This window comes from Hypanus sabinus, chromosome 14, assembly GCF_030144855.1.
Source record: "Hypanus sabinus isolate sHypSab1 chromosome 14, sHypSab1.hap1, whole genome shotgun sequence".
Lineage (NCBI taxonomy): Eukaryota > Metazoa > Chordata > Chondrichthyes > Myliobatiformes > Dasyatidae > Hypanus > Hypanus sabinus.
In genome coordinates this window covers 53,281,213-53,307,432 of record NC_082719.1, presented here as the reverse complement: position 1 = coordinate 53,307,432, position 26,220 = coordinate 53,281,213, and the positions used below count along the sequence as shown (strand labels likewise).

The 26,220-nt window shown below is 39.6% G+C and overlaps 1 protein-coding gene across 1 annotated transcript; it reads right to left on the bottom strand.

Moving 5' to 3' along the window:
• Positions 1–2,596: 2,596 nt before the first annotated feature.
• Positions 2,597–11,287, bottom strand: LOC132404476 (pancreas/duodenum homeobox protein 1-like). The gene is made up of 3 exons (XM_059988634.1): positions 11,225–11,287; positions 6,852–7,191; positions 2,597–2,919 (listed from the first exon to the last, which is right to left on the bottom strand). Exons 1-3 carry the CDS (start codon positions 11,285–11,287, stop codon positions 2,597–2,599), a joined length of 726 nt encoding a protein of 241 aa, XP_059844617.1.
• Between the last annotated feature and the right edge of the window lie 14,933 nt (positions 11,288–26,220).

Below are 26,220 nucleotides of genomic sequence, written 5' to 3'. Positions count from 1 at the left end.
AACGTGGTTACCGTATTCAGGCTTGCTGCTGGCGATGGACAGAGTGGGAGGGTAACGTGTGGGGTATAGCGGGGTAGAAGTGACAAGGTATCACTGAGAGCCAAAGAGCCGCGGCCGATAGGTTCTATAGATTGAAAACTTTCGTTTCGCCGAAGATCCTCACCAATGAAATCATACCGAATTGTATCCAGTCGAATCTTTTAGTTTTAGCAGGAAGGCCAGTTGAGGAATTTTAGTTTAAGATTTTCACCGTGGTCCTTGGGCATACATCCATTTAGTAAATAAAATACTAGTTATCTATTTCTTCACAGATATAATAGTCCAAGTAATAGCTGCATGACGAACAGTTGGTGATCAGTGTGTCGGTCAGCAATCATTGATCATTTCCTTCAGTGATATTCTATCGTCCTGTCGTCAAGCTGTTATGTATCTTAGGTGAGAAATCTGGGCTATAGGATTTATGTCTTCTCTGGTTGTATTCAGGAGAATTGCTGTATTCGTTTTAATATCCAAATGCATTCGTGTTTACAGTCCGCTGCTGTTCAAGTTTTTTTTTCAGGTACTGACCCGCAAGGGTAAAACATCGCAACTGCAAGGCGGAAGTGCTAGCTAGTGTAACAAATGGTCAGGAAATTATTTAAATTAAGTGAAACAAAATAAACTAGACTTTTATCTTATAGCTGATAAAAGAAATTTGAAGCCCCCATTGCGTCCCTTCAAAACTGGACCGAATATGCTTTCCAATTACAATGTCCCGCTCTAGTTACGTAATCACGTTTCCGTTCTATTTTTGTGGCGAATATTGTTTGTAGTCTGCATGAAATAACACATCACGACCCTCAATGAGTTTAGTGTTTTCCTGACCAATATCACTTGTCTTATATCCTCTCAAATTAATCGTATTTATGTATTTATTCAAATGTATATTTGGATATTTTAAATAAACTAAAATATTTTGTTTTGATTAATATCAATTTATCACATTCCGGCAATAACAAGCATCGTGCTGCATAATAATCCGCCCGTCAAATACTCAACCCGTCGGCATCTGTTCATAGATACATAGAATTATACAGCACGGAGACGAACCCTTCAGCCCAGTTCGTCCCTGCCGACCAGGAAGACTGGCTATGCCAATCCCATTTGCCTGCGTTTGCCCCATATCCCCCAACACCTTTCCTAAGGACATCCTTGCCCAAAAGTCTTTCAAACGATGCAGTTGCGTCTACCACCTTATGGCGCTCGCTCCATCACGCTCTGTGTGAACAAGTTGCTCCCCAGATTCCCTTTAAATCTTCTCCTCTCGCCCTAAACCTATGTCGTTAACATTTATCCAGTAACTAATAAAGCCCATTTCTCACTAATTATTCGATGTATGCATTTCATAAGTGTCTACTTTTGAGGACTGTCGGGATTCCCCCTTACATGATATGCATTGTATGGTTTTGCAATTTTTTATTATTTAATTTATCGTTTTATTAATTAATTAATTTATTAATTGATATTCAAAACCAATAAAATATGTTTGGTATCAATAATTTAATGGTATTCAACCTGTTGTTTATAAATACAATTACATGTTTGTGTAGAGTGTGCTGTGCGAATACTGGCATGTAATACTGGCTTAGGTTCACGTTAATGTTTTGATAGATCGGAAGGGCGTTTGCCCTTTAGGATACGGCAGGTCAATGATTAATTGAATTTAATCTTATTTCTTCTTTGTTAAACGCTTTTGAGCATCGGATCACAGTAAACCCGAAATTTAACCGCCAATTTTCACCCCTCTTAGCCATTGGGTTCAGTAAATAATTCTGCCGATCGTGTAAGCGTTGTGCACGTTGTGCTCTCAACCCTGAAGTTACTTGCGTCTCGAATAGTATTTTTCTGGTAACGGTATTGTAAAGACATAATAAGCAAGGCGACTGTGAGTAAAGTCGTGCTACATCACATAGGCCTGGCCTCTGATGGATCATTGAAGGTTCATGTTGAGTAATTCGCCAACAGCTTTACAACATACGCATATACTGCTCTTTCTCTGACTTTCACCATGTCAGAGACCCATATTTAAACTTCATTTTTTTACATTTTTCTTCCCAATTAACTCGGGCGTTGTTGGTTGAGTGTACTAATGTTTCCTTTGAACCGTCACTTGCCTAGTATGTCCTTGAGAATGTACGCTAATTCGAATGGTCATTATATTTCTTTATATTTTATTTTACTGCTGTAGGTTTGAAGTGTTAAGCCGACAGGTAAGACAATTAACGGACACTATTGTAAACAAAGTATCTCTGATTTTATACATTCATTAATATCTTAGATGTGTTTGAGCAAACCGCCTCTGACCGAAGTAATCGCCATTGTCAGATAGAAAAATACATAGCACATTTAAATTGAAGGCTACATTTATTTACTGCAATATATTAAATATTTAAAGTGATGTAAGTGTGGTTATGTTGGTTTGTGTATAAAATATGCTACATTTCCCAGCTTACAATATCAATGATCAGAATATTTTATTCAGAAGAATGTGTTAAAATTATTCCTATGCCAATGGTAGATGTCTAATATCGCGATATTGATTGCAGTATCAGGAAAATCATAATGTCTTTTTAGAAGAATCTCCGGAGTGACTCCCTTCGGACTCTCCTGCATAGTTTCCGCACAATGTGGCTTCTGCTTTGTCAGGGAATGCCTTTACTTGCCCTTTCGCTTCTTCCTTCTTCCACTTCATCCTTCTGTTTTGGAACCAGATTTTGATGTGTCTCTCGGTGAGATTCAACATCGCTGCGAGTTCAATGCGTCGTGGCCTGGAGATGTACTTGTTGAAATGGAATTCCTTCTCTAGTTCCAGAAGCTGACCTCTGCTATAGGCCGTTCGGGTTCTCTTGGTCTCATCCGCATCTATCGGGTCGTTGTTTCCTGCAAGGAAACCAAGTATTAACTGAAAGCTTAATGATGTCTGCAGTTTGACATTTTAGTCCCCTGGGTCAGGATCTGTTGACCGTTCATATAGAAGTCAAATTTCAGAAGCAGCATTTTGAAAATTGAGCGAATTCACGGTCGATGACACCTCGACAATTTTTTCGAAAAGTTATGTAGATTTTTAATGGAATTTAATAACGCTCAAGACATTCTGAAATTCTTCAAGTATTAACTTCGAATGTCTTGAAGTAATTGTAGCTACTCGTATTATCGTCCGTCATAACAACAGATTAAGCCACGTTTTTCTACGGAGGGTTAACGTTTAGTGTGGAATCTGGCCCATAACAGTGGTGAACAGTATCCACACCACACTATTAGATAATGACAGTGTTCCTTAAGCGTTTTATGGCCGGGATGGTAGTGCGGAAAAGCTTCCACTGCCTATTAAATGCTCCCGATGGCATGCGTCTCCAACAGACTCTGACAAGCAAGTTCAATTCCTGGCCTTCATGTGTGGCTTAGATACTAAGCCCGGCAGAACCGTTTCTACTGACAGAGGAATGGGCAAAGGCTGGTTATCGGCGCCTTAAAGCCAGTAGCTTCGGGCAGATGGGGCTCGTCAGCTCGTCTCAGTGAAGGAAAACCTCCACTGCCTTGCGGCTATACCCACTAATGGGGAAGGCTTCAGGAGTAAACCCCGAGGAAAAATCCAGAGCTAGAGTCCCTAAGGCGTTGGGTTCAACGCTCTGACAACTCCAGCGACGCTGCTGATGCCAAACTGCGTCGGTCTCTGTGTTCCTTTAAATTCATCGGCTACATGCGCAACAGTTTACTCTCCATATCGTCCTGCCGTGGCTTGCGTATCTAGACAGCTGAGACACAGCATCATGGTTGACCCCTACCAACGGAGGGCCTCAGATGACAGCTGAACTTAGTATGAAACATTATAAGAACCACAGGTACTCTACCATCAACCGTGGATATATAATGTGCCTAAGATATACTATTTACCCTAATGGACAAGTTCTCCTTACTTTGGTGAGAGTTTGGTACCTTCTGAACGCTTAAAATTAAAATGCTGAAAAAGCCTTCCAATTGCGGCCTTTGTTTTTCTTGTGCCAAAAATGGCTTCCTATGCATTTTTTAAACAAAAATATTTTGAAATCCTCAGGAGCCTTGAGAATTGTTAACTCATTCAGGCAGGGCATTATTTCGCTTCTCTGTTTCTAGCAGGTGTCCTATAGATACAAATATCTTAAGGAGTTCAGGGCATCTCAAGGCTTCAGACAAATCCACATTCGGCTGTGCGTAAATAAAGCGCTCAAAAAAATGGCACCGTTTTCCGGAAAATAGTGGAAGTCCAATCGAGGTGAAACCCACATTGCCAGGGTAGAAGTGTATAATATAAACCTAATGCTAGAATTACAAGTGGACATCTTATTCCAGAAAAAAATGTTTACAGCCCACCGATATCTCGATTTTATATGACTCAGATCCTTTATCATAATTACCTGCGGAAACGTGAATAATAGAATATAAAAGAATCGGAAAGTTGGAATATGCTTGGCTGTTCAACGCCCCTGTTCACAACTAAGTAAGATCGTCGTTTATCTGTGTTCCAATTATATTAATCAGTGCTGTCGCAGCATCCATCATCAGGGACCCCCTCCGCCCGGGCCATGCTCTCTTCTCGCTGCTGCCATCAGGAAGAAGGCTCAGGAGCCTCAGGACTCACCCCACCAGGTACAGGGACAGTTACTTCGCCTCAAACATCAGCCTCTTGAACCAATGGGGATAACTTCATTCAACTTCACTTGCCCCATCACTGAACTATGCACTCGCTTTCAAGGACTCTTCATCTCATGTTCTCAATATTAATTGTTTATTTATTTGTTTTCTCTTTTGTAAATGCGCAGTTTTGGTGTACTTGCACACCGGTTGTTTGAGGGCCCTGTTGGGCGCAGTCTTTCTTTGATTCTATTATGGATTCCCTGAGTGTACCCGCAAGAACGCGAACCTCAAGCTTGTGTATGATGACATATACACTTAGATAATAAATTTACTTTGAACTTTGATATTAGGCAGCTAACATATGGTTAATAAAACCTGGGTTTAATCAAAATCTGTAAGTCAGATTTAATGTTAACGTTATTTACAGAAGAGTTCCAGACTTCCAAAATGTCGACATGCAAGTTCCAGACTTGTACACAATTCTACTTCGGTATATTGTGAAAATATGGCATATAATTGCAGTCATAAGCAGATACTGTATGCTTTGTGCTCGATAACTTCTCTTGTATTTAAATACTAATACCCACGCTTTGGCGCCAAATAAATCGCTTACTGTTATATTCAGTCCCTGGTCAAAAATCGGTGAATAAATTTAAGAAGATTTCCTTTAAATGACCAAAGTAGGTGGTTTAGAATATGAAGAACTTGGTTCTCTAAATGTAACTGCGTTTTAGAATTAAGATCGGAAATATGCATTGACGTACTCTTTTAACTTGTGCGAGCTTTTATCCGTCCACTGAAAGCAGTTGGTTTTTATTTCCTGTACAGCATTAAATAATTTCATTTTTACCATTTGATTTTTTTTTACCTGCAACTGTAATCTCCTCACTTTTGGAAAATGGCTAATTTTTTAAATATGGATTCAATCTGACAATGCATATACTGACGTGGTTCATTTCAACACCCAACCATAAATAATCATTCTATACTGAACGGAATATTTTCCATAATTCATTGATCCTATATAATAAAACCCGGTAATAAAGTTTTAAACATACGTGTTAATTTCTAGAAATGGAAGAATTATTTGAATAAGATAAAAAAACAAATGAATGGGTGGCTAGTAAATAAAGCTGTATACTAATTTACGTAGCTCCTCGCTGTCGGCACTGGTATCACACGCAGAGAAACTAATATTGCCACTTTTAGTCACAATGGATTTTTATACTTTTGTAATGGAAATCCGCTGTAACTTATTTTTGCACTTATCCTTTACAGGACAGATCTGAATTCCAGTCTTATCCTCAATCATTCATTGATATGTCATCAGAAGCCGCTAAATATTATGATCTGGTGGCAGGAAAATTCGTAGGAAACTATAGGACCAAAATTAATACTGTATGATACAGCGCATTTTAAAACCGTGTGACACCTGAACTTCCGCATAACATTTCTCTAAAGAAATGCGCAGAGGACAAAGGAAACTGTGTTTTTCTTATTACAATAATTACTTAGCGACATTTCTGCAACTACTATATCGTAGAAATTTGTGTCTTGAAAGCACCGGTTAGGATTTGGTGTCTCGAGAAGGCTTAAAGTGTTTATAAGAAATCAGAGAAGAGAAGGACTTCGGGCCCACTCAGCTGGTTTTGTGTGGATGATTTTTAATTCAGCATATTCTGCATTTTGTCCACTTCAATCAGGGAAGAGGTGAAAACCTACAGCAAAGCGGGCAAGATTTTCAACACCATTATCCACTCTCCTGGGAGCCTCAGTTCGATCTGCATCGAATTCGACAAAGTAGCCTTCCACATATGCCCGATGAATTTGCTTGGTCGCAACACAAACGAAGTTGAATTTTTAAAAATTATTTTGTATCCGTTTTAATGTTGGCCTTTGCAGTTCGAGAAAATCAAAGGAAACTCATGATTTTTTATGGTCATCGATTTGAATTGATTTTTTTAGTTAAACTTCGGGTGTAAAGTATGTTGGAATGTGCCATTCCCTATGCTACACAGACACACAAAGCATATAGTAACTTCGCGAAGTGCAATTAATTTAAATATTAATGATATTTCTCAGTAAATATCACAAGCCATAAGAAAAAGCTGTAGGTATTATAGTTAAGAACTGTTGATGTTTCGTTAATTCCACTTACCAAGCACTGAAAATAATATCTGATTTTCTTGTGACCGTACCTGCCCACTGATCTCTCCAAGCACACGCATGAGGTTTTGTATTTTTCATCCAAGGGAATGCGTAGCGTCCCTGAAGCTCACGGTTATCCCCGTATTCAGTATGGACAAAATTCGCTTGAGGAAGTTGACCGAAGTTCAGAGTCGGAAGACCTTCACAGTGGGTGAAATCCGTCACACTATGCTCATTTAAATCGCCGAAACACGACCTGAGGAGAGGCGACTGCGGATTTCTGGTGTAGATACAGGCAGGTGGATTCTGCGCGTAATCTGGTCCCTGGTACTGGCAGGCACTTCCGAAGTAGTCCACGTCGCAATCCATAGCCGAGATAGTTTCTAATATCTTACCGCCAAATTTCTATAAACTTCGTTTTTCCACAGTCTGATGTACAATGAACGCTCACACCTGGTCTGAAACTCTCTACCTGTTTCTTTGTCATGTGATTCATTTGAAGTCAACGATTGGTAGGTAGAGAGCAAACCAGCGTTTACTATATTTTTGAAAAAGTCTTATTTGACCTGCTGTAATAAGCAACTATATGTTGTGTGATAAATATAGATATGCCGATTTCCCGTATAGTCAATAAAGCCATAAGAGATACGAGAAGAATTGGGCCGTTCGGCCCATCCAATCTGCTCCCCCATTTCAACATGGCTGATCCATTTTCCCTCTCAACCCCATTCTCCTGCCTTCTCCAGAAGCCTTTCATACCCTGAAGAATCAAGAACCTATCAACATCCGCCTTAAATATTCCAGTGGCCTGGCCTCCACAGTCGCCTGGGGTAACGAATTTCACAAATTCACCACCCTCTGGCTAAAGAAATTCCTCTCCACCTTCGTTCTAAATGGATGGGCCCTCTGCCCCTCGACTACCCCGCTGGAGGGCCCATCCTCTCCAAATCCACACTATCTAGGCCTTTCAACATTCGACAGTTTTCCACGAGATACCTCCTCATTGCCACAGGGACGAATGGCCTGTTTTATGTGCTGTAGCATTCTATGGTTCTATGGTTCATTCTTCTAAATTCCAGCAAGTACAGGCCCAGAGTCATAAAAACGCTTGTGATACCGTAACTCTTCATTCACGCATTCATCCTCTGCACCCTATCCAATGTCAGCAACTCTTTTCTTAGCTGGAAGCCCAAAAGAGCTCACAATACTCCAAGTGAGGCCTCGCCAGTGTTTTACAAAACCTAAGCATTACATCCTTGCTTTTATATTCTAGTCCTCTAGAAATGAATGCTAGCATTGTATTTGTCTTCCTCACCAACGACACAACCTGCAGGTTAATCGTTAGAGAATCCTCCATAAGGACTCCCAAGTCCCCTTGCACCTCAGATTTTTGATTTTTCAGCCCATTTAGAATATAGTCCATGCTCTTGTTCCTTCTACCAAAGTGTAGAACCATACATTTCCTAAAATAATAACACACCTGCCACTCCTCTGCCCATTCTCTAAACTGCCCACGTCCTTCTGCAACCTCCCTACCGCCGCAACACTACCTGCCCCGCCACCTATCTTCCTGTTGTCCACAAACCTGGCCACAAAGCCATCAAGCATGTCATCAAAATCAAACATAATGTAAATAGAAGTGGTCCTAACACCGATCCCTGCAGAGTACCAATAGTTACCGACAGCCAACCAGAAAAAGATTCCTTTACTCCCACTCTTTGCCTCCAATCAGCCAATCCTCAATCAATGCTAGTACCTTCACTGTAAGTCCATGGGCTCTTGTTAAGCAGCCTCATCTGCAACACCTTGTCAAAGGTCTTCCGAAAATTCAAGTGCGCAGCATCCACCTTTGTCTATCCCACTTGTTATTTCCTCAAAGAATTTCAACAGATTTGTCAGTCAACACTTCCTCTTAAGGAAAACATGCTGAATTTGCTCAATTTAATCATGTGCCTCCAAATACCCTGAGACCTCATCCATAACATTTGACTCCAATTTCTTGCCAACCACTGAGGTCAGGCTAACTGGTTTATACTTCCCTTTCTTCTGCCTCCCTCTCTCTTGAAAAGTGAATAGACATGTGCAATTTTCCTGCGCTGGGAATCAATTGATTATCGACAGGTCGTTAGCCATGACTCCACAACCTCCCCGACCACCTCTTCCTGAATCTGGGGTGCAGCCAATCTGGTCCAGGTGACTTATACACCTTTAGAGCATTCAGCATCCTAAGCACCTTCTCCCTAGTAATTGCAACGGCACTCACTTCTGCCCTCTGACATTCTCAAACTTCCAACATACTGCTAGAGTGTTCCACAGTGAAGACGGATGCAGAATACTTAGTTATTTCATCCTCCGTTTTCTTGTCCCCCATTACTTCCTCTCCACCATCATTTTCCAATGATCCAATATCCAACTCTCGCCTCTCTTTTATTCCTTATATATGCCATCTGAAAAAAATTGGTATCTTCTTTGATGTTATTGGCTAGCTTACATTTATATTCCATCTTTTCCTTCCTTATGGCTTTTCTAGTTGCCTTCTGTTTGGTTTTTAAAAGCTTCCCAATCATCTAACTTTCCATTTCTTTTTCTCTGTAATATGCCCTCCCTTTTGCTTTTATGTTGTTTTTGATTTCCCTTGTCAGCCACGGCTGTGTCATCCTGTACTTAGAATACAATTTCTTCCTTGGGATGTCTCTATCCTGTGCCTTCCGATTTTCTCCCAGAAAATCCAGCCATTGCTGTCTGCTATCATCATTGCTGGTGTCCCCTTCCAACTTACTTTGACCAGCTCCTCTTTCACGCTTCTTTCATGCCCGTTACTCCACTGTAATACAGATACACCTGACTTTATCTTCAACCTCTCACACTGCGGGTAAAATTCTACCATACTATGATCTCTATCTCCTAAAGGTTCCTTTACCTTGCTACCCCAATCAAATGTAGTACACTGCACAACAGCCAATCCAGAATAAACTCCCCCAGTGGGCTCAACCACACGCTGCTCTAAAGAGCAATCTTGTAGGCATTCTAAAAGACCTTCTAACTTAGGATTCAGCAACAACCCGATTTTCCCAATCTATCTGCATATTGAAATCATCCACGACTATCCTCTCTTGCACTTTTGACATGCTTTTTCTGTCTTCTGCTGTCATTTGTAGCTCACATCCTGGCTGCTGTTCCATAACTCCCATCAGGGTCTTTTTACCCTTTCAGTTTTTTAACTCTACCCACAAGAATTCTATTACTTCCGATTACATGTCACCTCTTTCTGAATATTTGATTTCATTTTTTTACCAATAGAGTCATGCCACCCTCTCTGTCTACCTGCTTGTCTATTCAAGGTAATGTATATCCTTGAGCGTTAAGCTCCTATGATCTTCTTTCAGCCACGACTCATTGATGCCCACAAATTCTACCTGCCAATTTTTATCTGCGCTACAAGATCATTTACCTTATTCTGTATACTGCATGCATTCAAAATACAACACCTTCAGAACTGTCTTCGTCACCCTTCTCGCTTTTGTCCCCGCGTTACACTGCAAATCATCCCACTGACTGCAATTTTGCCCTGTCTTCTGCCTGTCCTTCCTGACAGTCCCACTACACACTGTTCTATAGTTCTGTACTAAGTGCCCCATCCTCAGCCCTATCACTCTTGTCCCCAACCCCTGCCAATTTAGTTTAAACCCTCCTCAACAGCTCTAGCAAACTTGCCGGCAAGGATATTGGTCCTCGTCGGGTATAGGTGTAATCCGTCCCTTGTGTACAGGCCATACCTTACCCAGAAGAAATCCCAATGAACCAGAAATCTGAAGCTCCCTTCACCAGTTGCTCAACCACACATTCATCTGTCAAATCATCCTATTCTTACTCTCACTGACGCATGACACAGGCAGCAATCCATAGATTACTACCACGAAGGTCCTGTTTTTCAGCTTTCTTCGTAACTCCCGAAATTCTCTCTTCAGGAACTCCACCTTTTTCCTACCTATACCATTGGTGCCAATATGCACCAAGACTTCTAGCTGTTCACTCTCCCCCTTTAGAATGGCATGGACAATATCCAAGACATCCCTGACTCTGGCACCTGCGAGGCAACATACCGTCTTTCACGTCCACGAAGTATTGTGTCTACTCTTCCAATATGGAACTAATGCAGCCCTCTTCTCTCCCTTCCATTCTGTGCCACAGCGCCGGATTCAGTGACAATGACCTGGTCACTGCAGCTTCCCCTCTAGTAGGTCGACCCGCCCCCCCCCACCCCCTTCCCAACAGCACCCAAAGTGGTATACTTATTATTGAGGAGAACGGCCGCTGGGGTACTCTGCACGGACTGCCCATTTCCTTTCCCTCGCCTGACAGTCACACAGGCACCTGCCTCCTGCAATTACCTTTCTGCAGCTACCATCTATCAGTTCCATACTTTCCGGTATGAGAGCTGCTCCGGTTCTTTAACACATTCATGAGGAGCTGCATCTCGGTTCATCTGCGGTTATCCGGGAGGCTGGAGGTCTCCCAGAATTCCCATATCTCACATAAAGAACACAATACAGCCCCTGGAGCCATTCTCGCTGCACTATCTGACGAAGAATGCAGAATTTGTATTATTTGGTTGATTATACTGCAGCACCTTGTCTTTCGGTTGTAAAGTAGAAAGAGTGATATCAGAATTCGTCAGCGGAAAATTCATTAAGATCCTATGAACTATGGACTAACATCATCTCTTTTGCAAAACTCAGGTAAGAAGGAATGCAAACACGCCGTACTGCATAGAATGTTGATATGGAAATATGTGGAAGTGCACCTCTATAGATCAAATATGCTTGACATGCGCTAAAGTCAGGTTCCAGATAAAAACAAAACAGTGAAGCATAGAAATTAGGAGTAGGATTGGGAACAGGCCCTTCGAGCCTGCAATGCCATTGGTAACATATCCTTGCTCTTCCCCCACTTCCATGTCCCATAGCTCCGCGTGTCTTTTGTGTCCAGAAGTCCACCAATCTCTTAAAATATCCGACAATTTGTCTCCACCGCCTTCCTGGTAGATAATTCTACATGTTCTGTGACTGAAGAAATGTCTCGCCAATTTCATCGTGTATGTTTTATTCCCCATCCTGAGATCATGACCCCTCGTTGTAGACGCCGTTCTCTGTAGTCCAGGGAAACATTCTCCTTGTATTCACGACTGTCTCGCCTCTCAGAGTTTTGCCCTTTTCAATGAGATGCCATTAAATTCTCCCAAGCTCAATTCACTTATTGCGTACAATGTCCGATCTGTGGATTTGTAACACAAAACAAAAATGCATTTCTGATATGAAAGTAGAGGTGCCTGACCAACTCAGTCAGTAGAGCGTAATCTGTGTAAGGAGAATTCAGTCAATGTTTCCAGTCAGCGAGCTTTGCTCAAAACAATTCAAATCGAACTCATAGCAGTGTAAATATATTAATGGCAATGCAATTTACATTCATAATAGGACTGTAACAGACAAAAACAGTTCTGTCATGTGTTAATCTGGAGTAGAATTGTTTTGAGCCTTTCCACAATATTATCACTTTATCGAGCTGGATTAGATTTGCTTTTTCCAAACGGGAGTCATTCTGCAGACCTTTGGCTTCAGTGCTGACTATAGCTTTCCATTCAGTCAGCACAGTAGCACATTTCAAGAAAACTAACAATGGATTAGAAAGAGTTTACAACATTATCCTTATACCAACTGTTGATTTATAGCAGGGCTATACTGATTAAAAGAGCTTTATTTTTACCAGTGACCTCTGTTCAACACAGCAGATAGTTTTGTTTCCTCCGCACCCTTTACTCCACCCCACCAACACACTGAGATTGTGAAATAACAATGTTAGCCAAGCTATTGCATCTGGTGCCATTTACTGCCAGTTTAAGAACACACCTTTCTTTTAACTAAAGTTCGGTCTGAGGTATTCTGTCTTCGTGGTGAAGGTATTGATTTTCTCCAGTTTATTCTGTATCCTGTGTACACAGTAGAAATAAATAACCTTTTGACCCACCATCGGGCAGCAATATACAGGTTGACTTGGATACCAAAGAATGATAAGGTGGTCTTAAACAAAGATTACAGAGAAAGAAATTTGCTGCTGTTTTATGCCGTCGTGGCACCATTTGTTTATAAATGCTGTCTGATCTGGGTAGCTCTTTTATAAATTCGATAGTTTTTAAAATTGAAAGAAAATTTCAAGAATACGTTACTGTGCATTTTTGGAACTCCAGAAGTATATAACACAACAGCCTTTGATTCGAAAGAGAATATGAATAAATATGCCTGGATATCGTAGATTCTGCTGTGTTATGTTACTACCGAAACTATTGGCTTGGACTATCATTGCCGAGTGTCAGCCGGATCACTCCTTCACACATTTTCTATCCATCCACATCCAACCCCCTCCCGCCTCCGTCTGTCTGCCTGTCTCTTACACACACACACACACACACACACACACACACACACACACACACACACACACACACACACACACACACACACACACCATCCCACTTTCAGGACTGTTAGTCAGAAAGAGAGACAGGAGCAGAGATTCGACAGCTGTAGAATGGATAATGGAATGAGAGATAAAGTTAATTACAAAAAAAGCATTTATATTAAAATATCAAAAGCACTCCCAAAGGACAACATCATTTTACATATCACATTGCAGGTGATTTATTTTTGTACCATTATTTTCATAGGTTCTGCTGCATCATAAGAATAAGAAGGGAATTACTTTTTCTTAAAATGTTTAACACAATCTGATATCGATTATATAAGATTGTTTTGAAGAGAAAGAAAATTGCTACTAACATAAACTGAAGTAAAGGCAAGTACTTTTGAACTGACAATAACACATTCTTGGGTAAGCAAGCTGTGGTTTTCAGTTAGTGAGGCCAAGAGTTCATTCTTATTACAAAAGAAGTCCATTTAATTACATTATAGGAGTGGAAACTATGTTATCCTTGAGTCTGGTTGGTGTGCATTTTCAAGCGTTTGTATATTTTACCCAATAGAAGGCAGGAGAAGAGAGAATATCCAAAGTGGTATTGGTATTCAGTTATGGTGGATGTACTTCTAAGACAATATGGACAGAGTCTGTTTTTCTTGATGGAAGGAGATGAATACACAACTCTACAAATTCTTGCAGCCTTGGGCAGAGCAGTTGCCACACCAAGCAGAGATGCATTTAGATCGGATGTGTTCTGTGGTGTCTCTGTAAAAATTGGTGAGGGTCAATGGGGACATGTTGAATTCTCTTAACCTTCTGAAGAAGTGGATGCACTGTGTGTTTTCTTGGCCATAGCATCTATGATGCTGAACCAGGACAAGTTATAGTGTGTTACTATTTCAGAGGACCTGTCCTGGATACAGCATGTAAGTGCAATTGCAAAGAAATCACAACAGTGCCTCTGCTTCCTTAGGAGTCTGCAGAGATTTGGCATGATATCTAAAACTTTGACAGACTTTTACAGATTTGTAGTGGAGAGTGTATTGACTAGCTGCATCACAGCCTGGTATGGGAACACCAGTGCCTTTGAACAGAAAATCCTACAAAAGGCAGTGGATTTGACCCGGTACTTCACAGGTAAAGCCCTCCTAACCACTGAGCACATCTCCACAAAATGCTTTCATAGGAAAGCAGTATCCATCATCTGAGATTCTTGCCACCCAGGCCATGTACTGCTGCCATCAGATAGAAGGTAGAAGTACCACCAGATTCGAGGAAAGACATGACACCACAGCCACCAGGTTCTTGAACAAAAGGGGACTACTACACTCACTTGCCCATCCAGTGAGGTGTTCCTACAACCAATAATCTCACTAAGGATTTTTTATCTTGTTATTTCGTGCTCTCAATATGTATTCTTGTTGTATCCCTTCATCATGAAGAGGTAGCATGTACTGTAGCTAAAGGACAACCAGTGGATACGTAGACATCCAGAAGGCATTTACTAAGGTACCAGATGAAAAGTTATTGAGATAAATAATAGTGCATAGTATTGAAAGTAACATATTACTATGATAGAAGATTGGTTAGCTAATTGGAAAATAAGCATAAATGGGTCTTTTCTGTCTGGTTGGAATTATGTGCCATAGGGTAGTGCTGGAAGCTCAGCATCTTACAAATTATATAACCTCCTTGAAAACACTGAAGCTGTAGTTGCTAAATTCACTGATGATACAAAAATAGGAAGCAAAGTAAGCAAAGAGAAAGATATAAGGGGACTATAAAATGCATAGATAGGTTAAGTAATTTGACAAAGATTACTAATAATGAAAACTTTGGAACAGGTGAAATTTTGGCAGGACAATTGAAGAATGAAGTAATTAGGAAAACTAATATTATGGTCCTGACAAAGGGTCTCGGCCCGGAACATCGACAGTGCTTCTCCTTATAGATGCTGCCTGGCCTGCTGTGTTCCACCAGCATTTTGTCTGCATTGTTTGAATTTCCAGCATCTGTGGATTTCCTCATGTTTGCTCTTATGGTTTATTGCCTGGATAAAAGAATACAAAAGCAGGGATGTTAATTTTCAGTTAAATAAGGCTATAGGACTATGGTCTATAATAGCAGTTTCCTTATTTATGGAAGGATGTTAATGAACTGAAAGCCTTAAGTGTAGGGACGATTAAGGTACTAATCTTAATATTTCCTATATTAAGGGAAGAATATAGGCAAACAGTAAGTTTGGAGAAGAGAGCATGACCTGGATGGTGGGGATCCTTGATGATGGATGCTGCTTTCCTGTGACAACACTCCATGTAGATGTACTCAGTGCTGGCCCATACTCTGGCCATGTACTGGGCCATATTCATTACATTTTATAGGATTTTCCATTCAAGGCCTTTGGTGTTTCCATATCAGGTTGGGATGCAGGCAGTCTGTATACTCTCCACCACACATCAACAGAAGTTTGTCCACAAATGCTAAAAGATTGCCCATGAATACTGGAGTAAAGGGAGGAAAAATGGACAAGATGAACTGTAAATGTCATAGTGGTTAGAGCTGACAGGTTATAAAGAGATGGGAATCTATGAACGACTTAAATTGATAGCATTGGGGGAAATGAAGACAATGTGTATCTACATTCAATTACAAAATCAATAACAGAGATGTGAGAATTTTAGATATATTGAACTTTGAAAAGGCTAGATGAATGAGAGGCTGACTATAATGCCATAATTGTTGTTGAGTTTTGGAAGTGATAAAGGCTTGGACAGGAATTTAAGATGGACTGAAGCAGGGCAGAAATGGTTAATAATCTGGAATTGGAAATCAGCAATCTCTATGATAGACTGCACTTTTTGAATAAGCAGTTAATCTCTATGACTAGTTTCCCATTCCCATTGAACTGATAATTTAGGTCAAGATTTATGTTCTAGAGTGCCCTGAGTATCCTGGAAGTGTTCAGAAATTTTATGGAAAAAATTAAATGCACAAATCTAGAAACTGCTGTCAATGATATTATGTAGTCATTTGAGCTGTGTTGTTGTGTGTCTTTGTAAATCAGATCTATATCAGATTCACTGATTTTCATAGATTTTAACCATTTGTCCAGTACTCGCAATGCAGAGTCCAATGAAAAAAAATTAAATTAGCTTAACTTAGTATAGTAGAATTGTTAACAATGTGCAAAATACTGCTGAACAAATTGTGATCTTGATAAATGTTGGCAATTTTAGAATGTCAAAAGCAATAGACAATTCATTGTTACTTTTCATAAGTTTTGTTTCAATATTAGAGTTCCACTCTTAAGCCCCAATCTTTACTTTGTTCCGTAGAATGATTTAAATATGAATTATATTCTTTATCAGTTTGTCATTTCCGAGAACTCTTGCATCTGATTTGTCCATATATTACCTACTGCTTCCTCTTTATCACCGGTTTGCTGTAGAGTCCACTAAATCCGAGTTGATTTTGATAAAGATATAGTATAGAGCCTGCTAATTTTTGTGGGACCTTTTGTGGGAGTTTATTTTACAAGCACTTACACAAACTGGTTCAATGTTTAGAGAAAATGGACCCTTCCTGGCTTACTCCTAGATTAACTCTATTCATTGTACTTTAGTGATTACATTTTGTGGTTGAAATTCATTAAACATAAATCGCAGAAGATAAAAATCTGAAATGAAAATAGTAACTGTTGAAAACACCTAGCTGGGCAGAGTGGACCTGCAGGATTAGAAACAGTTAACATTTCGGGTTCGTGTTGAGGTTGATGTCCGCTGTGTAAATGCAGTTTCAATACCAACTGGCACCTATTTGAGCGACCGCGTTTGGCTATGAATGAAGTTTGTTCTTTGCCCTTTGTCTTCGTGAGTTTTTAAAAAATGTCGTATTTGGTAAACGGTTCCCATATACGATGCCTACAAGCTTTGAGTAATTTAAATGTTAATAAAGATAAATCTATCCCATTTTGCTGACTAGCGATTTCCATTTGACGCAGACCTCAAAGCTAGATTTGCGTGTTTAGTTTGCTTACCAATATCTCGTTAAACAAAAGCGTGTGCGAGGGAACTAAAAAGCAAATAATGCGCAAAATTTAAAATTACCAGTTTATAAAACATATTTTCTTGTTGATATTGGAATATTGATTATAATATTCAAAAAGTGATTTGCTTTAAATAACCAATTCTTTAAAATGTTGCTGACAAAGGAACCATGGTCATCGTATCTTCCCTTCAAATGCTTCAAAGAGGATGCGCGCGAACAACAAAAAAAGGTCGGACAACTGGCACTTACAGCCTCGATGGATTATTTCAGACATAATACAACTTCATTTTTCTCTCATCCATGTGCCTATATACATTAAGAGTTTCTCAAATGTTCCTAATGTATCCGCCTCAACCACCATTCCTGGCAGTAGTTTCCAGGAACCCACCACTCGCCGTGTAAAAACAAATACCCCTGACGCTCCCCATACTTTGCTCCAATCGCCTTAAAATTAAGCCCCCCTCGTATTAGTATAATTTGAAACTGCATTCATCTTGCATGCCTTCACTGACAAGAAGCGAAGTACTCTCGCCGCTAAGATTGAATGTCAGGGAATTTCAAGAAATATGCAGTTGCTAACTCTTCTTTTTTGGAGGTACAACCCTTATAATAAATGCTGCGGATCATTGTGATATGCAATTCTGTTGGGTAATTTTAAAAGGATTTTTTAATATGTGCTGTGTTTCAAGTATTAACTACCTCAGCGGAGAAAGGTATCTAAATAATTGCATCATGCTAGAGTAGTTAGTTTGCAGTTCAATTCTGGCACCAAGTGATTATGAATTTAGTCGGTGCACAATCGACCTTTACAAAAACACAAATGCGTATAGTGATCGAGCACACTGAGAATTCATACAAAGTTGACTCATGTTTTCACTATTACCGTCGGATACTTCTGTGAGCTGTAAACAAGACAATCTATTTCCAATTAAACAAAATAGGGATGAAAACAAAAAACATTTCTGCTCTGTTACCCTTTTGCAGATCAGGTCAAAAATCTTTCATCAAAACTCGCATCTCGGCTGTTGCCTGGCCTGCTGGAAATTTATTTATTGATTTATGTATTTAACTATTCGTTTGTTTATCTATCTAGGTCTCTAGCTAGCTGTTTACCTATTTATGCATTTATTTATTTATTTCTTCCTTCTTTCATTCATTAATTCACTTAGAAATAAAACGCGGAATAAGCCGGTCCGGCCATTCGAGCTGTGCCGCCGCCGCTCAGCAATTTCCAGTCTAATCAAACACGGGACAATTTACATCGACCAATTAAGTCCAACGGTATATCTTTCTAGAATTACTTCCGTGATTCAAGGGGAACTGAATCAATTTGGAAAATTGTGTGAGTGGTTCTGAAACTCCAAAAATGGGCATGAATAGATTAAAATGCCAGAAATGACAAATTCAACACTCAACTCGCTTCCAGAATTCTCAGTACTAGATGTGATCTAGTGAGAGTTATCTCCCTTTGGAGATTAAATAGTAAATTGAATCAATTAATGTTAACAGATATTGCCGCCGCAATTGGAATTTAAAGATTCCAGTGTGGGTTTTGCAAACTTCCCTGCTAAAACAGAGGCACAATTTTTCCAACTCATGGGTTGAGTGGATAACGTTAGGGATCACAAAAAGAATAAAGACTAGTAAACACAAAGTACACTGCAGATGCTGTGGTCAAATCAAGACGTACAAACAAGCTGGATGAACTCAGCAGGTCGGGCAGCATCCGTTGAAAGAAGCAGTCAACGTTTCGGGTCGAGACCCTTTGTTAGGACTGTTCATTTTTGTGTATGTTAATCTAGAGACTACCTTGTACACTTGCAAGGTTTTCATGATTAAAACATCAGGATGTACTAGGAAGCAAAATTGAAACATTGAAGCTCCACCAAGGCTGTATATATTTAAAATCTATAATGAAAAGTGGAATGAAGTGGAAATACTTTGAAGGTCAGGCAGCAACTGCAGAGAGAGAGAAAAAAATTGAGTTTACCTTTTAGGATAACTACTGCTTATGGAAATCATTCTAATAAAAGGTCATTTATCTTTCCAAGGTTAATTTGAATTAATATGGTTTGTACCAGTTGCAATGTATAAGTGGCAGTTCAAAGTAAATTTATTATCAAAGCACTTATATGCTACAGTACATCATCTTGAGTTTCATTTTCTTGCAGGCATTTACAGGAGAAACAGAAATACAATAGAATTTTTGAAAAACTATACTTAACGACTGACAAACAGCCAAAGTGCAAAAGAAGATAAACTATGCAAATAAAAAATAATACTGAGAACATGAGTTATTAAGAGTCCTGAAAGTGTGCCTGTATGTTGTAGAACAATTTCAGAATAGTGGCGATTGAAGTTAGCCATGCCAGTTAAGCAACTTGATGGTTGCAGGGCAGTAACTGTTCCTGAACCTGGTGTTGTGGGACCTAAAGATTCTGTACCTCCTGCCTGATTGTAGAGATGAGAAGATGGCATATCCTGAATGGTGGACATCTTTGATGATGGATGTTGCTTTCTTGTGGCACCACTCCATGTAATATATGTAATCAATGGTGGGGAGTACTTGGCCTGTGGTGGACTGTTTATTCTGTTAGTAGGCAGATACTGTTCCATTCTGTCATTGGTTAATTATGAGTGATATGTTTTTGTTCTGCATTGCCTATTCCTCTGATATTATGGGCAACCTTAAAGGTACATTCCCAGAAGAGAAAAAGATAAAAATAAAGTAAAAATTCCCTGGATGAATCAAAGTGGTAGAGGAGATGATGAATAAAGAACAGTGCATCTCACATTCTAGGTGAAAAAAATGCAGTTAGAAACAGGCTAATTATTGTATGCTGGAAGGCAATTCAAATGGAAAATTGGTTTATTACTGTTGCATGCTGTACATTGAGGTACATTGAAAAACAAGTCTTTCATACCTCCAGATCACTTCATTGCAATATTCCATTGAGATAGAACAAGACAAAACAATAAAAGGGTTGCAGAACAGGGAAAATAAACTGCAAACAGCTCTTGCAAGGTTATGATGAGTTAGATAGTGAGTGAAGAGACGATCTTATCATACTAACTGATTCTGGTGCTCTGAGCTAAGCAACTCTCTGCAGTTTGTTGCGGCCATGGAGAAAACAGTTACCATACTAAGCTGATATTCATCCTGAAAAGATATTTTATATGGTGCCTCATTAAAAATTGGTGAGGGTCAAAGGGGACATGCCTAATTTCTTTAGCCTCCTGAGGAAGTAGGGTAGCTGGTGAGATTTCTTGACCATGACATCATATAATTGGACCAGGGCAGACTATTGGTTATGTTCACTTCTAGGAACCTGAAACTCTCAACCTGCTTGACCTCAGCATCATTGATGTAAACAGAAGCAAGTGCATCACCACACCACCCCTTTCTGAAGTCAACTGCCAGCTCTTCTGTTTTGCTGACTTTGAATGAAAGGTTGTTGTCATAACACCATGTCACTAAGCTCCCTATTGCCTTCCTGATCTCTGACTCATCAGTACTTAAGATATAACCTATTATGATGGTATCATCTGTAAACTTGCAGATGGAATTAGAGTAGAATCTGGCCATGCAGTTATGAGTATAGAACTGCAAGAAGTTTGTGAACCCTTTGCAATTACCTGGTTTTCTGCATTGATTGCTCATAAAATGTGGTCTGATTTTCAACTAAGTCGCAAAAATGGACAAACACAGTCTGCCTAAGCTAATAACACACAAACAATTGTACTTCTTCTCATCATTACTGAGTACACCATATAAACAATCAGTCTATATAGGACCTAGTCAGAGCCCACCTGGAGTACTCTGCTCAGTTCTGGTTGCCTCACTACAGGAAGGATGTGGAAATAATAGAAAGGGTGCAGAGGAGATTTACAAGGATGTTGCCTGGATTGGGGAGTATACCTTATGAAAGTAGGTTGAGTGAACTTGGCCTTTTCTCCTTGGAGCAATGGAAGAGAAGAGGTGACCTGATATAGGTGTATAAGGTGATGAGAGGCATTGATCGTATGGATAGTCAGAGGCTTTTCCCCAGGGAGGAAATGGCTAACATGAGAGGGCACAGTTTTAAGGTGCTTGGAAGTAGGTACAGAGGAGATGTCAAGGGTAAGTTTTTTTTTACACAGAGAGTGGTGAGTGTGTGGAATGGGCTGCCGGTGATGGTAGTGGAGGCGGGTACAATAGGGTCTTCTAAGAGACTCTTAGATAGGTACATGGAGTTTAGAAGAATAGAGTTATGACTAATCCTAGGTAATTTCTAAAGTAAGTACATGCTCAGCACAGCATGGTGGGCTGAAGGGCCTGTAGTGTGCTGTAGGTTTTCTATGCTTTTATGTTTCTAGGTTCAAAATAAGTATGTGAACCTCTGGGGTAATGCCTTCTACAAAAGCTATTTGGAGTCAGGTGAGATTGGAGGTGTGGGTTGTAAATGTGCCTTACCCTTTAAAAAACACACACGCAAATTCAGGTTACTGACAGAGCCTGCGCTTCTCAAGAAAGATTTCTTCACATGCACCATGCTTCGATCAAAACAACTTTCAGAGATCATTAGAAGAATTGTAGAGATGCATGAAGCTGGAAAAAGCTACAAAGGATTAAAGTGTTCATTAATCCACAGTAAGAGAAACTGTCTCCAAATGGAGAAAATTCAGTAATTTTGTTACTCTCCCTAGGAGAGTGCGTCCAGCAAAGATCACACCAAGAGCACAAATTGCAATGCTGAAGGAGGTGAAGAAGAACCTAGGGGTAACAGCAAAAGACCTGCAGAAAACATCTAGAGCCTGCTAAACTCTTTGTTCACGTGTTCACTATAAGAAAAACACTGAAGAAGAATGGCATTCATGGAAGGACGCAATGGAGGAAACCATTGCTCTCCAAAAAAAAAACACTGCTGCATGTCTAAAGTTTGCAAAGACCACCTGGATGTTCCACAATGCTTCTGGGACAATATTCTGTGGCCAAATAAGACAATAGTTGAACTTTTTGGCAGAAGTGCACACTGCTATGTTTGGAGGGAAAAGAGCACTGCACACCAACACCAAACCTCAGTCTAACTGTGAAGCATGATGGTAGGAGCATCATGGTTTGGGGCTACTTTGCTGCCTCAGGGCCAGGACAGCTTGCAATCATTGAGGGAACAATAAATTCAAAATTGTATGTAGTTATCTTACAGGAGGATATCAGGGTGGTGGTCCATCACCTGAAACTTAATAGAAGTTAGCTGATACAACATGACAATGATCCAAAATACAAGAGTAAATCAATGACAAAATGGCTTAAAAAGAAGAAAATTCACATTTTCAAATGGCCAAGTCAGAATCCAGATCTTGAGCCAATTGAGATCTTGTTCCATGATCTGAAGAGGGCTGTTCATCCAAGATATCTCAGAAATATCAATAAACAGAAAGTTTTGGATGAAAGAATGGTCTAAAATTCTTCCAAACAATGTGCAGGACTGAACAACAGTTAATGGAAACATTTGGTTGAAGTTATTGCTGTACAAAGGGGTCACAACAGTTACTGACAGCAAAGGTTCATATCCTTTTTCCAAATATACAAGTAATATTGGATCATTTTTCTCAACTAATAGATGAACAAGTGTAATGTTTTTGTGTTATTTATTTAATTGGGTTCTCTTTATCTAGTTTTAGGACTTACATGAAGATCTGATCACATTTTAGGTTGCATTTATGCAGAAAAAGAGAATATTCTAAAGGGTTCACAAACTTTCTAGCTCTTAAGGTAGGAGGCAGAGGTCACAGTCTTGTGGGGCACCAGTGCTAAAGAATAATCATGGCAGATGTGTTGCTGCCTATCCTTCCTGATTGCAGTCTATTGGTCCAGTTGAAAAGAGAGGTGTTGAGTCCCAGGTTTGGGTGTTTGGAGATGTGTTTATTTGGAATTATAGTATTAAAGGCAGAGTTGTAGTCAATAAACAACAACCTAACATCAATGCTGTTACTGTCCACATACTCCAGAGATGAGCACAGGGACAGTGAGATGGGTGGATTATCAATAGGCAAATTAATAATAATAATGATAACATCAACTTATTTATACATCACATTTTATACAAATGATATAGTTCAAAGTGCTTTACAATGGGATAAAGTGCAATTGTGAAAGTTAAAAGCAGGGTTAAATGAACAAGTTTTTAAACTGGTGTTTAAATATATCAACTGGATTGGCATCCTTTGTAGATTTAAGTATTGAGTTCCACAGTTTAGTAGTTCAAAAAACTGACCTACCAATTACCTTTAGAGGAAAATTGTTTAAATTTAAGGGACCAGCAGAAGAAAACCTGAAAGCTCAAGCAGGATATAAACCAGAAGTGATTCTTTGATGTACTCCAGTCCCAGACAATTATGAACTCTAAAAACAAGTAAGACAACTTTAAAATCAATTCTAAAAGATACAGGAAGCCAGTTCAGAGTTATTAGGACATAAGTGATACACTCCTTCATCCTGGTTTTGGTTAAAAGTCTAGCAGTGGTGTTGTGAGTGAGTTAAAGTTTATCAATAGGTCACTTTGGAAGGCCAGTAAAAAGTGCAGTAATCTAGTCTATTTGATATAAAGGCATGAATTAGTTTTTCAGCATCATTAATTAACAGAAGTGAATGTACCAATGCAATATTTCTTAAATGTAGAAATGCTGCTCTGGTCACTTTCTTGATGTGGGATTTAAAATTCAAATCTGAATCAAAGAAAACACCAGGGCTTGTTACTTCTGATTTTACAAATGGATCCAAGTTCTTGAGTTTATTAAGAAGTTTATCTCTTTTGGCTTTGAGGACAACTAAAAGTATTTCAGTTTTAGCTTCATGGAGTTTTAGGAAATTATTGCCCCTCCATCCATTTGTTTTTTGCAGCCATATCAGAAGTCAGAGAAGATAGGGTGTTATAATCATCAGACTTAAATGAGATGTACAATTGTGTGTCATCTGCATAACTGTGGAAATTAAGTTTATGCCCTCTAATGATGCCTCGTAAGGGGAGCATGTATAGCATGACGGCTTCTCTGAGCAATGCCAAATGGTATATTGTATGTCTTAGAAAAATAGTCCCCAGGACAGACAAAATATTTTCTCTCTGAGATATATGAACAAAACCAATTAAGGACACTATCAGAGAGGCCGAGTCAGTTCTCACGGCAATCCAGGAGAATGTTGTAGTCAATTGTTTCAAAGGTGGCACTTAGATCTAGGAGAATTAGAATTGAGAACCTGTTGGCATCAGTGCTGAACCTAAGGTCACTGACAATTTTGTTAACTGCTATCTCCATGCTTGAAAACCTGACTGAAGCTTTGCTAGAATATTGTTCTCTTTCAGAATGTTGTTGAGTCAGATGAACATGTCTTTCTCAAGAATCTTACCCTGGAAGGGAAGATTTGATATAGGCCTGCAATTAGCTAGGTTTGGTTTTTTATGTAGGGGTTTGACTGCTTTAACAGTTGCAGTTTTGAAGGCATCTGGGAAAACCCCACTTTCGAGGAATGTGGTAATTTTTTTTTCTAACAGTATTGAAAACTCTATGAAAAGATTCATAGTTTCACTATGTGATTTCTTTATAACCCAAAGTGGGGTCACTGTATTTAACATGCCATCTTTGTCAAGTTGTTGATGAAAGAATCAACCATTTCATCTACTGAGCAGCTTATGTCACGACTCAGATAACTACCCAGCTCGGAGAATTTAAATTGTGTTGCAGCAACAAGAAATTGTTTTTAACTATGATTTCTTCCGTCATAGATCAAGGTTGTTGGTAAAGCTGAGATTAATGTGTGCCATGACTAGCCCCTTGAAGCACTTCATGATGGTGGATGTCAGTGCCACCGGCAATAGTCATTAAAACAGGTTATCTTGTTGGTCTTAGGTAACAGGATAATAGTATTCTTCGCAGTGCAGGTGGAATCTCAGATTGAAGCAGGGAGGGGTTAAGAATGTCTGCAAATAACCCTGCCAGCTGATTTGTACATCTGAGGACACAGCCAAGTTGCTTTTTATGGGTTCACTGGCCAGAAGACTAATCTTACATTTACAGTGATGACTGTGGGTTCAAGCACATTGGAGGCTGTTGGTTAGTGGTGACATTCCAATCCACTTCTGTTCAAAACATGCATAGAATACTTAAGCTCATCAAGAAGGGATACAGTGTTGTTGGTGAAGCTGTCTAACTTCATTTTGTAGCTCATTATAATATATAGGCCCTGCCACAAATGATGGCCGACCTGTGATTCTATTTTGTCTCTTGGCTTCACTGATAGCTGTACAGAAGTCATATTTTGATTTCCTGTAAAAGTCAGGGTCACCTGATTTGAACACCTTCATATTCTGATAAATGATTCCAGCCAAAGTGAGCTCTTGCATAGGCTACTGAGTTCTGCACAAGTGCAGGAGGAGGTACTGAATGTCATTGATGTACCAGAGAAAGAGTTAGGGTGTGATGGAAAAGTCTCGAAACAATAACTGTTCCACTTAGTCAACAAAGTCATGGGCACCTGCATAGCTGAGCCTTTGCAAGTGCCTGCGGCTACTCCTTTGATTTGCAGAAAGTGAGAGGAACGTGGGGGAGAATCAAAAGAGACATTGTTGAGGAGAAGGGAAAATTCTTCCAAGCAGTTAAGAGCATTAGTGAAAGGAAACGTATGTAGATTTTGTTTGAGAAACAAATGATGGTAAGACCTTCCTGATGGGTGACAGGTGTATAAGAACTTGATGTCCATGGTAAAGATGAGCCAGTTGGGACCAGGTAATTGGAAGATTTTGAAATGGTGAAAGCTTCAGTATGTCCTGGATATAAATGAGTAGCAAGGTAGAATGGAGTCTAGGTATGAAGAAATGAATTCAGCGGGGGTGAGATCAGACAAAACAATGATCTTACCACAAT

Bases quoted from the DNA above. Each gene is read 5' to 3' on its own strand.
- LOC132404476 (XM_059988634.1), bottom strand. From the start codon at position 11,287: ATGAACCGAGATGCAGCTCCTCATGAATGTGTTAAAGAACCGGAGCAG. The intron at 7,192-11,224 runs GTATGGAACTGA...TTTGGCGGTAAG, and splicing joins AGCAGCTCTCATACCGGAAA to ATATTAGAAACTATCTCGGC. The intron at 2,920-6,851 runs GTACGGTCACAA...GTTTCCTTGCAG, and splicing joins TTGGAGAGATCAGTGGGCAG to GAAACAACGACCCGATAGAT.